This window comes from Trifolium pratense, linkage group LG2 (genome assembly GCF_020283565.1).
Source record: "Trifolium pratense cultivar HEN17-A07 linkage group LG2, ARS_RC_1.1, whole genome shotgun sequence".
In the NCBI taxonomy this organism is placed as follows: Eukaryota; Viridiplantae; Streptophyta; class Magnoliopsida; order Fabales; family Fabaceae; genus Trifolium; species Trifolium pratense.
This window is the reverse complement of record NC_060060.1, coordinates 31,007,170-31,020,690: the sequence shown is the minus strand read 5'-3', so window position 1 is coordinate 31,020,690 and position 13,521 is coordinate 31,007,170. Positions and strand designations below refer to the sequence as shown.

Here is a 13,521-nt window from a genome sequence, read left to right as displayed (position 1 = left end):
GGGGTAAACAGAAAAAAAATCTGCATAGGGGGGTAAACGAAAATTTGCTTATTTTGCAGGGGGGTAAATGATCATTTACCCTTTATTTTAATTGACACTTGTTAAAAAAAATGCTAATATTATTATTTTTTAAATAGAAACAAACAAACTTGTGAGAAAAAAGTAGCTTATGAAACAAAATCATCAAGGAAGTATATTATAAGCCCATTAACATATACTTATAAACATATATGCAGTCACTCTAATCATCAACGAAGTATTTAGCTATGTGTTTAAGATAATGCATCGGGAGAAAATGTGAATCACTGTATGTGATGTTGGTTCAAGTGTCAAAAACGTAATGAAGAGTATGAAGAAGAAACACGAGTGAAGAATCCGGTGAAGAAGAAACACGAATTTGAAGAGACAAGAATGAGCAGAAACGAGCAATAAGAGAGTAAAGCTGCAACAAATAATTCTAAATTTGACACTAGTCGTATGAATGAAATGAAAAAAAACACTAAATTTACTTTAAATAAATGTTGTATTTTATTGGATTGGATCATCTTATTCTATTACTTACTAAAAAAATAGATTTTATATTTTTATGTGACTCGCGGGCCGGCCCACCCCGCGCTCGCCCCGCTTTTTAAGCAAGTTCGGCGGGGCGGTCCAACTAAAGGGGCCGAGCTCAAAATTTAGACTCAGCTCGCCAAAAATGGCGGGATAAACGCGTCGGCCCGACGGGTTGAACCCAGAAGATTTAAATGGACATGTCCAATATATTGTTCGATGTTGTTACCTTGCCAGTTGCAGAGGCTACCAAATCAGCAAAAATTTTGTGGGTGCAATTGCGGATGCAAAGTGGAATTTGAAACCATGATGATTATTTTTGGATATTCTCTGCGTGCTAAGATATAGACTAATCTATTGAACGGATAGAACTATAAAGGTATGTTATTGCACCATTTCACCATGAGAGAATGTATGAATCCTTTAAAATCTATATATGTAGTTACTAAGCTAGTGACAATTTATGAGGGGTTGATTTTAATGAATACTAATAACCTCAAGATTAATTCTTCTGAATGCATCCTATGAGGTTAATATGCATGAATTAAAGTGTTAACAAAATACTGACAATTTTCTTACAAACACAACTCTCCCCTAATTACTCAATGTTATTTCTCTTGGACTATCACCTGTATTGGATCTATTATCATATAATGGTATTCAAATTTCGTTATCGGAGGAACCAGATCACCGGTAGCAATGCGCAACTCGTATAAACTGCACAATAGATATAGAAAATGCCCTTTGTAATGTCTTTTTGGTATTCCATAGGCTTTTCCCTTAGCAAACTCGTTGACCATGAATTACTACTAAAAACTAATTAAAAAAAACTAAAATTGAAATTAAAATTAGCAAATGACTAATGTCATCAGTTAGGTGCGGATGGAGCTTCAACAAAAGCAGGAGTTGAATCAGATGTGAGATTAGGTTCAAGAGTGGTAGCAGTATGAGTAATGTCTAGTAAAATAAGTACATTTTCATCATCTGAAATGGATGTGACAGGAATATTAGATTTAATGGAGTTAGGGTCAGTAGGTGAAAGTAGGGTAGAAGAAGTGGAGTGGAGTTCATTAGGGTCAATGTAGTGATAAGTCCAAGGAACTTTGGTATTAGTGTTTGGTAGGGCAATATATGATCATAATGTACCACATCTCTAGAAACAAAAAATTTCTTTTCATGAATATCAAGTAAGACAACTCCCTTCATACCTGACTTGTAGCCAAGAAAAATGCATTTTCTAGCTCTTGGAAGTTGGATCTAGTTTAGTTCTGTGAATGTGCAACGTAGAAGCATAACATAAAGATCCAAACACTTTGAGTTGAGTTAAATCAGGAGGTTTATGATAAAACAAATGAAAAGGTGACTTGTTTTGAAGTAAAGGAGTTGTAACTCTGTTAATTATGTAAGCAGCATGAGTAACTGCATAAGACCAATATTGTTTAGGAAGTTTAGATTGAAAGAGAAGAGCTCTTCCTACATTCAAAAGATGTTGGTGTTTTCTTTCCACCCTCCCATTATGTTGTGGTGGTTCAACACAACTAGTCTGGTGGAGGATACCTTTCGAGGCAAAAAATTGAGGTATAAGAAACTCAGGTCCAATATCAGTTCTAATGGTTTTGACAGAAAAATTGAATTGAGTTTCTAACATTTTAACAAAATTTTGGACAAGAACACTAACTTCAGCTTTGCTTTTGAGTAAAATAACCCAAGTGAAACGACTATAATCATCAACTGTAGTAAGAAAAAACTTATGACCATGAATAGAAACAATAGAATATAGACCCCAAATGTCAAAATGAATTAATTCTCCACGTTTAGTGGCTTTGTTTACACTCAGTTTGTAGGACAATTTTCTATGCCTAGCTAAGTGACATATGTCACACACTGAATTATTATCAACAGTTACAAAAGGGAAATTGTGCTTCATAATGAGAAATCTATTATTAGACAAGTGACCTAATCTGAAGTGCCACAGAGCTTGATGGGGGATGTGAACATTTGAGCTATGAGTGTGGAGGTTGGCTTGAGTGTTGTGAATGGTAGTGGATATGGCTTTAGTCTTGGTTGTGAGGTAGAACAATACACACCAAGTAGTACATCCTCAAGCTCCTCTATTCCTGTATAGCACAATGCACGCCATTAAAAATCACATTGCATTGTGACTGTTGAGTCAGTTTTGGTACAGAAATAAGGTTGAGAATTCCGGCACAAGTAGCACATTGTGCACAAGTAATTCATCAAACAACTTGACAGTACCAGCGTATTTTGCAAAATATATAGAACCATTAGCCATTTTAACTTGAACAGGAGCTATAGAGTGATAATTATCAAAGAATGCAAAACTAGTGCATATGCGATCACAAGCACCTGAGTCAATTATCCAAGATCCATAAGTGGAATGGCTTAATGAGTAAGCAATACCTGAAGGAGTGGCATTGTTCTGAAAATTAGCATTGTATCCACCCTTACGACGACCTTGTGGACTTCTAGTATCAGCAGCATTTATCATAGCTTTGTTATCATCTAGATCTAAGCTCACAGAAGAGCTAACAAATTGTCTCTCGTATTGGATTACCATAGAGAAAATCTTATTGATTTGAGGCAAATGATCCATTAAGAGAATTTGTGATCTCACTAAATCAAAGCTATCATTCAAACCAGTAAAGAACCTAATTGTTCTAATCAGATCATGTTGAGTACGTGCATTCACAATTCCAGTAACGCACATACATTTGTGAGGACAATTACACACAGGCATTGGGAGATAAGCTTCAAGTTCTTCCCAAAGTAACTTCAAAGCAGTAAAGAATTCAGAAATAGATTTTGTACCTTGTTTAAGACCATAGATCTCGATCTGAAGTTCTGAAATTCGAATGAAATCACCACGTGAGAACCTTTCCTTCAATTCATTCCAAACATCGATCACGTTTTCCAGGTAAACGATGCTCTGTGCGATCGATTCTTCAACAGAGTTCATGATCCACGAATGGATTAGCATATTGCAGCGACACCACGCTTTGTAGCTTGGATCGAAAGGATTTGGCACCGGAATCGTTCCATCGACAAAATCAAATTTGTTCTTCGCGCCAAGTGGGCGCCTCATGGATTTCGTCCAAGAATGATAGTTGGAGTGATTCAGAACCGGTGTGATGGAAACGGATGAAGGTCCATCAGAAGGATGCACATAGTACACATTTCCAGGCTGTTGAGATGGATCTTGAGGAGGAGCAGCTGGTGGTGCAACAACAGCTGCGGCGTCGCACGCCATAACAAAATAAATAAACAGTTGCGATGCACAGCAGAGCTCAGTTGAGCTCTGATACCATCTTGAAGATGGCAGAGAAAGACGATAAAAGGAGAGAAATCATTTTGGAAACTAAGATTGTATTGATTGATTCTTGATGAAATGAGATAAAGAGTACAAAGTAGCTTATATACACAAGCTGAGATTGTAACTAACTTCCTAATACTAGAAGCTTCTGCTTAGCTGGCAATGCCACATGGATAACTAACTCTATGTAGTTACAACAAACTAACACACACAATCTAATAGCTAAGTTAAGACTAATCTACTTCAAACTGTCATGACCCTTGATAGATTGTTCTGCAAGTAACACTTGTTCTTCCTTACTTCATGTGGCTTGTTGATCATTTACATTCAATACCCACTAAGTTTCTCAAGGGCAATGTTTCTGGTGTCTAGTTAATAGCTACCAAGCCACTTCTGCATCCCTAGCACTACCGAACATGGATTGCACAACAGCCTGCTTTTAAGATTATGCTACAGACCAAAAGCACTCACTGCAGAAATGAAAATGTTGAATCCGGAATCAGATAGTGATATCATCAATGCAATTACAGAATAGTTAACGTTATACACCAAAATAACAAAATTTTCTGACAAGTTTTCATTCTTACTTAACAACCATGAGTCTCCATCCAAAATAACAAAATTCCCTGCTTCATTACCCTAGAAAAAACAAAATCCAATTCATCAACAAAGGAGAAAAATCACGCAACGGGGAAAAGTAAAATCGAAACGAGATTAGAAACTCACAACCAGAATCGCAGAGAATATGAAACGTGGGCGGAGGAAAACTCTAACAAGAGCTAACACAAATATATCTCTTTACATTTAAAAACTAAAACCCAGTTTTACAAAATCAGAATTACTTAAAATTAATTTATCCAAACACACATAAAATAGTAGAAAATACCTCGATCCTCCACGCCGCGCTCTTCTATGTCCTCAGAAACCTCACCTCCGCCTCCCTCAGCCACCTCCTCTCTCTCTTCCTCTTCCCCAGCCACTGGCCCTCTGTCTGCTCCACCCTCGGCAACCTCCCCTCTCTCTCCCTCTTCCCCACCAGCTGTCACCGACCCCACCTCCCTTCCACCTCCCTCCGCAACCTCTACGAGTCGGCCACCTACTTCCACCAACTCAATGGCTGGAGCATCTCCACCTAATTCTCCTGTCATAGTACACCAGCAACACAACATGCATCAATAAGAGGAAATGAGGGGTGTTTTTGCTAACACAAATATATCTCTTTACATTTAAAAACTAAAACACAGTTTTACAAAATCAGAATTACTTAAAATTAATTTATCCAAACACACATAAAATAAATACCTTGATCCTCCACGCCGCGCTCCTCTGTGTCCTCAGAAACCTCACCTCCGCCTCCCTCGGTCACCTCCCCTCTCTCTCCCTCTTCCCCACCAGCTGTCACCGACCCCACCTCCCTTCCACCTCCCTCCGCTACCTCTACGAGTCGGCCACCTACTTCCACCAATTCAATGACCGGAGCATCTCCACCTACTAAATTATCGCCGCCTTCTCTCAAATTCTCCTGGACAACCGCTCTCTCAATGTCGGTTTCCCTACCGGCACAGGAATAGTAGCAGTATAAGAGAACCTGAATAGCCCCCAGTGTGAGTCCGATCACATTGGGGAGCTGGAAAAAAAAACTACTCAATATATATTATAATTATAATTATTATATAATGTAATTAGTTATTTTCAACAAAAAAAAATATAATGTAATTAGTTTAATTTATTTTATACTTACGTAGATATTCATATCTCCTACAAAAACGCCGTAGCAAAACCATACACCGGCGCTCACTATCAGACAAACTGAAAGTGCAAGTGGCATGGATGTGACACTTCGAGTTCGAATGACCTGGACCTACACATGCAATAAATTAACAATTAAAACAAATAATAATAGTAATAGTAATAGTAAAGTAGTAAAGTTTAAATTATATGTAATTAACTTACCATGACACTGAGAGGTGCCGCAAACACGCCGATAGACACAGAAGTAGATATCCACCCAAGTATCATGACACGATTCTTCTTAGTTATAGCAAATTCTATAACTAAGAAGATCGATAAAAGTAAACCCACATTAATTGCCATAAGCAATTTGAGGGTTAATCGCTGTAATTAAAAACAAATTAAAAACATATTAATAATTTGTAATAAACTTAAAATACAAATAATTTTTAGATAAACTTCGAATACACATAATAAAAGAGTCTAGCTTAATTGCATTTTTTTTTTCCTTTCTTTTTTCTAAGCTATAGTTTTTGTTTTTTTCCTAAGCTATAGTTGATGTTATGTATCATCTTTCATTGCATTTAAAACTGTCCCTATATTTTATTTCTAATACTATCCCTATAATTTATTTCTAATATGTAACTCACAACTTGCTAGGTCATTAACTAATAAATTAATAAATAAAATTATGTTTAACATCCACACTACCAATACATACAAGTCTAAGAATTCTAATATAAATGTTTTTCTTTTATACAACCAATGTATATGTTATACAGTACCTGCAATCTAAGAGTCTAGCTAGCTTTCATTACATTATATACATATATGTTCTACGAGAGGAGCATAAATTAAGCAATGGAAGTATAGAACATATATTGCATAATTTATATATACGTACAATTGTAAATCTGAAATTACCTTAGCATCTCCATGAGCATAAATGAGGTATAAAGTGATATAAACAGCCTCAAATAGGCATCCAGCAGCGTTTATACCAATAATAAAAATGCCATGCTCCAGTAAAAACCCATAGTAGAGCCAGAGCATGCACGAAAACAGGGCTACTAAATACGGTAGCGACTGAAAGTTTTCTGTGCTCCTTCTCCTATGGATTCTGATAAATGTAAGTCTGCAATATATATTTATAGGAAAAAGTTTTATTTTATTTTTTATACAGATAAAATCAAAACATATTATAATATATAATTTAACACCTTGACACCAAATCATATCCATTTATTTTATTTGATCTAATGGTTGAAATTTTTTAGTATATTATTTTTTTACAAAACTTTAAAACAAATATTCTAATAATTAAAGCAATGGTTTTCTCCTAAACTATCTCTCTCTCGCTAACTCCAAACTATAAAATCCTTCTTAAACAATGTCGATTAAGAACCAGAACTAGTTATCTTTTGGATTAAAAGGGACCAATTTTCTTTTACCATATTTTTTGAAAATATACAACACAACATGCATAATTAAAATGAAAGGTCATAAAAATTTGATCACATAATTTATCAACAACAAAAAAAAATATCAAAAAGATAAACAGTTCTTGTTCTTAATCGATATTGCTTATAAGAGATTGTCTAGTTTAATCATTGTTTTAATTATAAAAAAAATTTAACCATTAAATCAAATAAAATAAAGGAATAGACTGACTCATTTAAGATATACTAATATATTATACTAATTGTTAAATTGACTTACATCGGGGCCAAAAATACTCCAAACGAAATCAAATTGGCTGCACAACAAAAATAAAAATAATTAGGTAAATAAATAAAAAAAGCGGGGGAGAGTAAAGATATATATATATAGTGTTCTGTTATAAATACTACTACTATAAAAAGTAAGGGTGGTTACCTAACAAACCGAACCAGGTGGCCAGTGTGTGTTGCTGCCATGTCATCGGAGTATCCATAACAGCAGATCTGGTAGGCAAGGGAAGTAGATCTGGTTTGGGCGATTTGGAATGAATGTACAGGAAGATCTGGATTAAAGGAATAGAGTTGATTTCTAGGGAGAAAAAAGATAGGCGTGATTTTGATGAAATATCAGTTTTGGCAACTAGAATGGGATTGTATAGGTGTGTTTTCTATTATCTGATTTCACTACTAATGTGTTTGAATTGAATTAATCACAAGTACTAGTATTGTTTAATTCAATTCAAGTACTCAAAGGTCGTTGAATTGAATTACAGATCTGATTTGGACGAAAGACGGCCCCAGAGGGAGGTAGATATCTTGCTCTGTGATTTCTTTTCGCAACTTTCAATAGATGATGTCCCTTGGTTTGTTGATTCGCTGGGAGCCGCTCTTGTGGTTTTGCAGTTTATGTTTGTTTTGTTCTGCTGATTGTAGTTTTTGTTGTTGTGTTTCTTTTCTCTGTTTTTGGGTTGTATCTTTTTCTTTGGTTAGAGCTCTAGCTCCACCTTTCTTTGTTTTCCTGCTTTCCCCTTTCTTGGCCCTTCTTGTGCCTTGATCGGTGGCTTAATAAATTGTTTGCATTTCAAAAAAACTTTCTCGTTTTCTATGATTTTGGATTCTATGATTTTGATTTTTGTCTTATATTTTAAGTTTGCATCTTTCTCATCTGAATCATTTAATTTCTTTTCCTTATATGTGTTACCTAATTTAAGCTTCATAGCTTCCTCTGAATTGAAGAAGAATCGTTTAATTTGTTTTTCCCTTTATGTGTTACCTAGTTTAAGCTTCATAGCTACACCATAGTTTCTTATTTGGTTCAGAGCAAATAAGAATTTTTTTTTTATTAATTGTTTCCATCTTAGTTTGTACTTTCATTTTTCCCTCTTTGCCATTGATATGCTGAAATGGGTAACTCAAACATGTATCTATTTGCTAGCTTCAGATCCTCCTTCAATTGTTGAAAGAAAGAATGACAGGTGTCAATTTTTAATTGATTTGTTTATTCCTGTTTTATATATATATATATATATATATGTCATCTATTTTGTTCCTTTCGGTAATTCCATCATGGTAGGTAGATGCTTACTTTGTCTTCATACATATTGTATGCTGATTCAGAAAAGGCTTATAATGATAATCCTTTCAAGAGACATGGTAAACTAAATTTTCAATTTTAAGACCAAATTAGGCCTCATTGTTGACACAGTTCAATAATTAATGATACTTCAGGTTATGTCACAGATATTTCTGCAATTCATGTGGTACATACATATCAATTATCCGCTGCTCATGTTTTACATCAAAGATTGTGATGTGGAACCACTAATTTCATTATATGCCCACACTTATACTACTTAAATAGAACCAAAAACACATGAAAACATAAGAGGTTTGGTTCAACAAACAGTCAACACAACTAACAGCACAGGTGTAGTGACTAGAGACTAAGAAATTCAAAAATTTGTGGCAGCAGCAGATGAAATTCTTAATTCTAAGACATATTGAACAACATAGTTTCTGCATAAGAGAACAAAAATCAGTAATTGTAAGGTGCATTGTTTCATACATGGTTGAAGGAATTTCATAATTTAATTAATAGCACATAACTATTCACACGTGCGTGTTGCCTATAGTCAATTCAAAGTAAAAGAAAAAAAAATACTAGTAAGTTCTTTGATATTCTTATAGTTTGGTTGGATAGTGGTACATTCTAGGATACCCAATGTGTACGAAGGAAATGTAGTTTATTGATATTATCAAATACGGAATAAAAGACAAATTATTCACACCCATTTTTACATAGAAAGGAATAAAAGAAAGGAAAATAATAAAACTCACAATATATATTATTCATTAGTTTTATTCTTCAATCTATGTGAATTACAAAAATAAATATATTGATTAAGTTACACATTGTGATTATTATTCCCTTCTCCAATTATCACATCTCCTTCAACAATATCAGGATTCCACTTAAAACATTGTATAGATCCGACCTTCAACTTACATGGTCCGTATGCATTTATTTCCCAACGACATTCTTTGTCACAATCATCCTCATCTCGTTTTTGATCATAAATGTTAAAATATTTAGCTCCATTAATCCATGAAAAACTACACCAGAATAATTTAGTTGGAAATAGGAATGTAGGATGAACAGTGAAAATGTAACTTTCTCTAAAATGTTTGATTTGATATCCAAAATCCTGATGCTTGTCTTTACATTCAATACCAAGCTGAAGATTTCCGGTTAAGTTGTTGGTAACATATACTTTTACTGGGCGAGGAATAGGCGAAAAACTTTCACCTTCATTGAACTGCAATGCAACAAGAATTGTTAGTAACAAAGAAACTAATAGCACAATATTGGGGGTTGAAACCATCTTGATTATTCAATAGATTTTTGGATAAATGGATATTGAAACTTAGGATTAGGTTTTTGTTATATATAGTGTAGAATCCGATGAAAAGAGTTTTTTTTTTTTTTACAAATTAGTTAATCTTTTGACCATATTAATGGTATAATAAATGTAAAGAAGAAACTTTTTTTTTTGTTACAATAGTAAAGATGAAACTTGTATTTCACAATTTACTATATAATCTGGTCAAATTAATATTAAAAAAATGTAAAGAAGAAAATTATTTCACAATTTACTATATTATCTGGTCAACTTATTATTAAATTATTTTTATTATTGTCATAGTTTTTTTAAGTATTAATTTCTTTTATTTTCCAAATTATTTTTGGGTGAGAGAAAAAATATTATGCAATTAGCCAATTGAGATGAGAGGGTTAAATTATAGCCCTTAGATTAAAACCAATGGTTATGATTGATATTTATTTTAAAACTACACGTGCACTGTTTTGTACATTGTACCCGCACCCTTTCATCTCTCACAGTCACGCCTGTCCCTTCATTTTCATCTTGCTCAATGTTAATTTCCAAAGATTTAAAAAAAAAAAAAAAAAAAAAGTGCAGATTTTGCTTAAAGGATTCGATCTTTTTTCAAAAAAAGAAAGAAAAGATTAGATCTTTGTAAGAGGGTATGCTGAAATATCATTTTTCCCTTTGGAAGGTGAATCAATTGTTTCCATCTTAGTTTGTACTTTCATTTTTCCCTCTTTGCCATTGATATGCTGAAATGGGTAACTCAAATAGGTGTGAGATAGCCCTTATATTTATGTGCATTTGGTGTACACGACACGTGTATCTATTCCTCCTTCAACTGGACCACCAAAACACATGAAAACTTAAATTCAACAAGCAGTCAACACAACTAACAGCACACAGCACAGGTGTAGTGACTAGAGACTAAGAAATTCAAAATTTTGTGGCAGCATATGGATATTAGTTTTTTTTAAAAGGACAAATTCTTAATTCCAAAACAGATTGAACAACATAGTTTCTGCACAAGAGAACAAAAATCAAGATAAAATAGATCAGTAATTCTAAGGTATTGTTTCAGGAATTCCATAATTTAATAGCACAACTATTGACACGTGTGTGCCGCCTATAGTCAAAAAAACAAATTATATTATATGGGTCATGCTAACCGGTGCCCCCGGGGCACTGGTTAAGGAAACCAAAAGAGGAAATTTTAAAATTGAAAATAACACTTTTTAGACTTTCGAGGCGTTGACTGCACAAACTTCAATATGATATTACTATATTTGGTTCCTTAAACAATGCCCCGGGGGCACTGTTTAGCATTTTCCATATTATATAGATAGATGTTATCAAATTTTTACATAGAAATAAATGAATAAAAATGTTGTTTATATAGATGTTATCAAATACGGAGTAAAAGACAAATTATTCACACACATTTTTACATAGAAATAAATGAATAAAAATTTTGAGAAAGAAGGGAAAATTAAGCTCACAGTTCATGATGGTCAATATATGATATGATTGACAATAGCAAAACTCGCAATATATTATTCATTAGTTTTATTCTTCGATCTATGTGAGTTACAAAAATAAATATATTGATTAAGTTATACATTGTGATTATTATTCCCTTCACCAATTAGCCTATCTCCTTCAGTCCGTATGCATCTTAGAAAAAATTTGAGCACTTGAAATAATAATATTTGGTCAGATGTAATAATAAATTGCTAAGCTACTAGGTTTGGTCTGGTGGTGAGAGATTTGAGTAATATGCAGGAGGTCATAGATTTGATCCTCTATGACTTCGTTGTAACAAAAAAAAAAATAATAAATTGCTAAATAATTAATTATATTTGGTCAACTTTTCTTAGTATAGTAAATATACAATGCAATAATAAATAATTTATACTTCTTGCGGACACAATTATAAGCAAAACACCACTTTTTAGGTTCATTAAAAAAGTAATGTATCTAGTCAATAATATAGACCGGATACACTATTTTTTCAATAAATCTAAAAAGTATTTTTTTGCTTATAATTGTGTCCAGAGAGAGTACAATATACATTTATTATGTCACCTATATGGTCAAATGGTTAATTAATAACTTTAAAACATAATTACTATTTGTAATTTTCAACGTAATCTTCATCATGCATGTTTGACGAGTATATAACGAGAAGTATCATGTTATATGTTTGAACATCAAAGTAACATTAATCTAGTGCATAAATATAACGATGTTAGGGTTCAAAATTGTGTTCTTAGTTCCGATGTTACTAACTATTCTTGTTGCTTTGCAGTTCGTAGGTGGTAAAAGTGATTATTCCGTTCTTCCAATCTTTCCACCAAGAGTTCATGAATACATTACCAACAACATAAGCAATACGCAACTCGGCGTTCATTGTAAAGATAAAAATAATGATCTTGGGTTTCATACAATAAATTTTGGAGGAACTTATGAGTTTGATTTTAAGCCAAATAAATTTATTCGATCAACCTTATGGTTTTGTCGATTTTCATGGGGTAATGAATTTCAATACTTTGATATTTACATAGAAAAACGTGATGTCAATATTTGTGTTAGAGAATGTCGTTGGGCAATAAATAAATCTGGACCATGTAGGGTTAAAGACAATTCTTCAGAATGTTTCCCTTGGAATCCAAAAGTTGTTGTGGAACACTAACAACCAATGATGAGAATAATAGTTTTAATGTGTAAGTTGATCAATATATTTATCCTCAAAGTTTATGTAATTTGAAGAATAAAATTAATGAAATAATTTATCATTTGTCCGGCCATTATGAATTATATGAGTTTCATCTTCTGTTCTTTCTGAAAATTTTCTTCTCATTAGACCATGTTGTGTATGTGGTGTCTGTTGCGTGCATCAATTAGTTTCATCTTCAACTATTTTTGTGTTGGAGAAGATTTTGAACAACTTCAATTATTTGTTAAATTAATTTTATTTATTTAAGAATAAAAAATGATAATAGGAATGATACACACAGAGTGGTATCTCGTTCCTTGTTCTGCACCATGAGGTGTCTATCCTATGTCCCATAGATCTTTGCATTGCGGGAGTCTCGTCAACTTTTTAAAAAAATTATATTATCTTTTAGATGAATAGATGCAAAAAAAAATAATAATTTTGTTTTTGAAGCAATAAAAATAATAATATTAAACCTTGTCGAATACAAGAAAAACAATTGATAAAAAAAATACAAGAAAAACATTACAAGACCCGTTTGGATTAACTTATTTTTGGATATATTCAAATAGCTTAAGCAAATAAATAAATTTTTATGTATTATTATAAGTTAGTTTATGATAAAATAGTTTATAAAAATACAATTTTCACCAGTGAAAAGTTATAAAATAACATAAAATCTAATTTATATTCTATAAGTTAAATCCAAACGGACCGAGAAACCATAAAAGTACCTAATAACACCACCTGAAAATTGATAGATTTGACGAAAGAAGTTGATCACTTCGCAGAACGACAATGGAAAAAGGAGATATTCTACGTAAGGGGATTGCTAAACTTCTACTATTTAATTAATTGTTCGCGGAA

General features: G+C 33.0%; 1 protein-coding gene and 1 long non-coding RNA gene across 3 annotated transcripts; one reads left to right on the top strand and one right to left on the bottom strand.

Annotated features, from left to right (window-relative positions):
- Positions 1-3,919: 3,919 nt before the first annotated feature.
- LOC123903993 (bidirectional sugar transporter SWEET15-like) lies at positions 3,920-5,992 on the bottom strand. Of its 2 annotated transcripts, XM_045953685.1 has the most exons (6): positions 5,837-5,992; positions 5,625-5,744; positions 5,186-5,510; positions 4,770-5,024; positions 4,471-4,522; positions 3,920-4,353 (listed from the first exon to the last, which is right to left on the bottom strand). In XM_045953685.1, the coding sequence occupies exons 1-5, from the start codon at positions 5,975-5,977 to the stop codon at positions 4,518-4,520; spliced, it is 846 nt and encodes a 281-aa protein (XP_045809641.1). In that variant the 5' UTR covers positions 5,978-5,992; the 3' UTR covers positions 3,920-4,353; positions 4,471-4,517. The 2 variants fall into 2 exon arrangements, 1 of the variants encoding a protein (XP_045809641.1); XR_006808232.1 differs by lacking the exons at positions 4,770-5,024; positions 5,186-5,510; positions 5,625-5,744; positions 5,837-5,992 and adding an exon at positions 4,610-4,664 and having other exon boundaries at positions 3,927-4,353.
- A 1,476-nt stretch (positions 5,993-7,468) lies between these two features.
- LOC123903992 lies at positions 7,469-8,143 on the top strand. The gene is made up of 2 exons (XR_006808230.1): positions 7,469-7,712; positions 7,827-8,143. It is a non-coding gene; the product is annotated as an uncharacterized LOC123903992 (long non-coding RNA).
- The last annotated feature ends 5,378 nt before the right edge of the window (positions 8,144-13,521 follow it).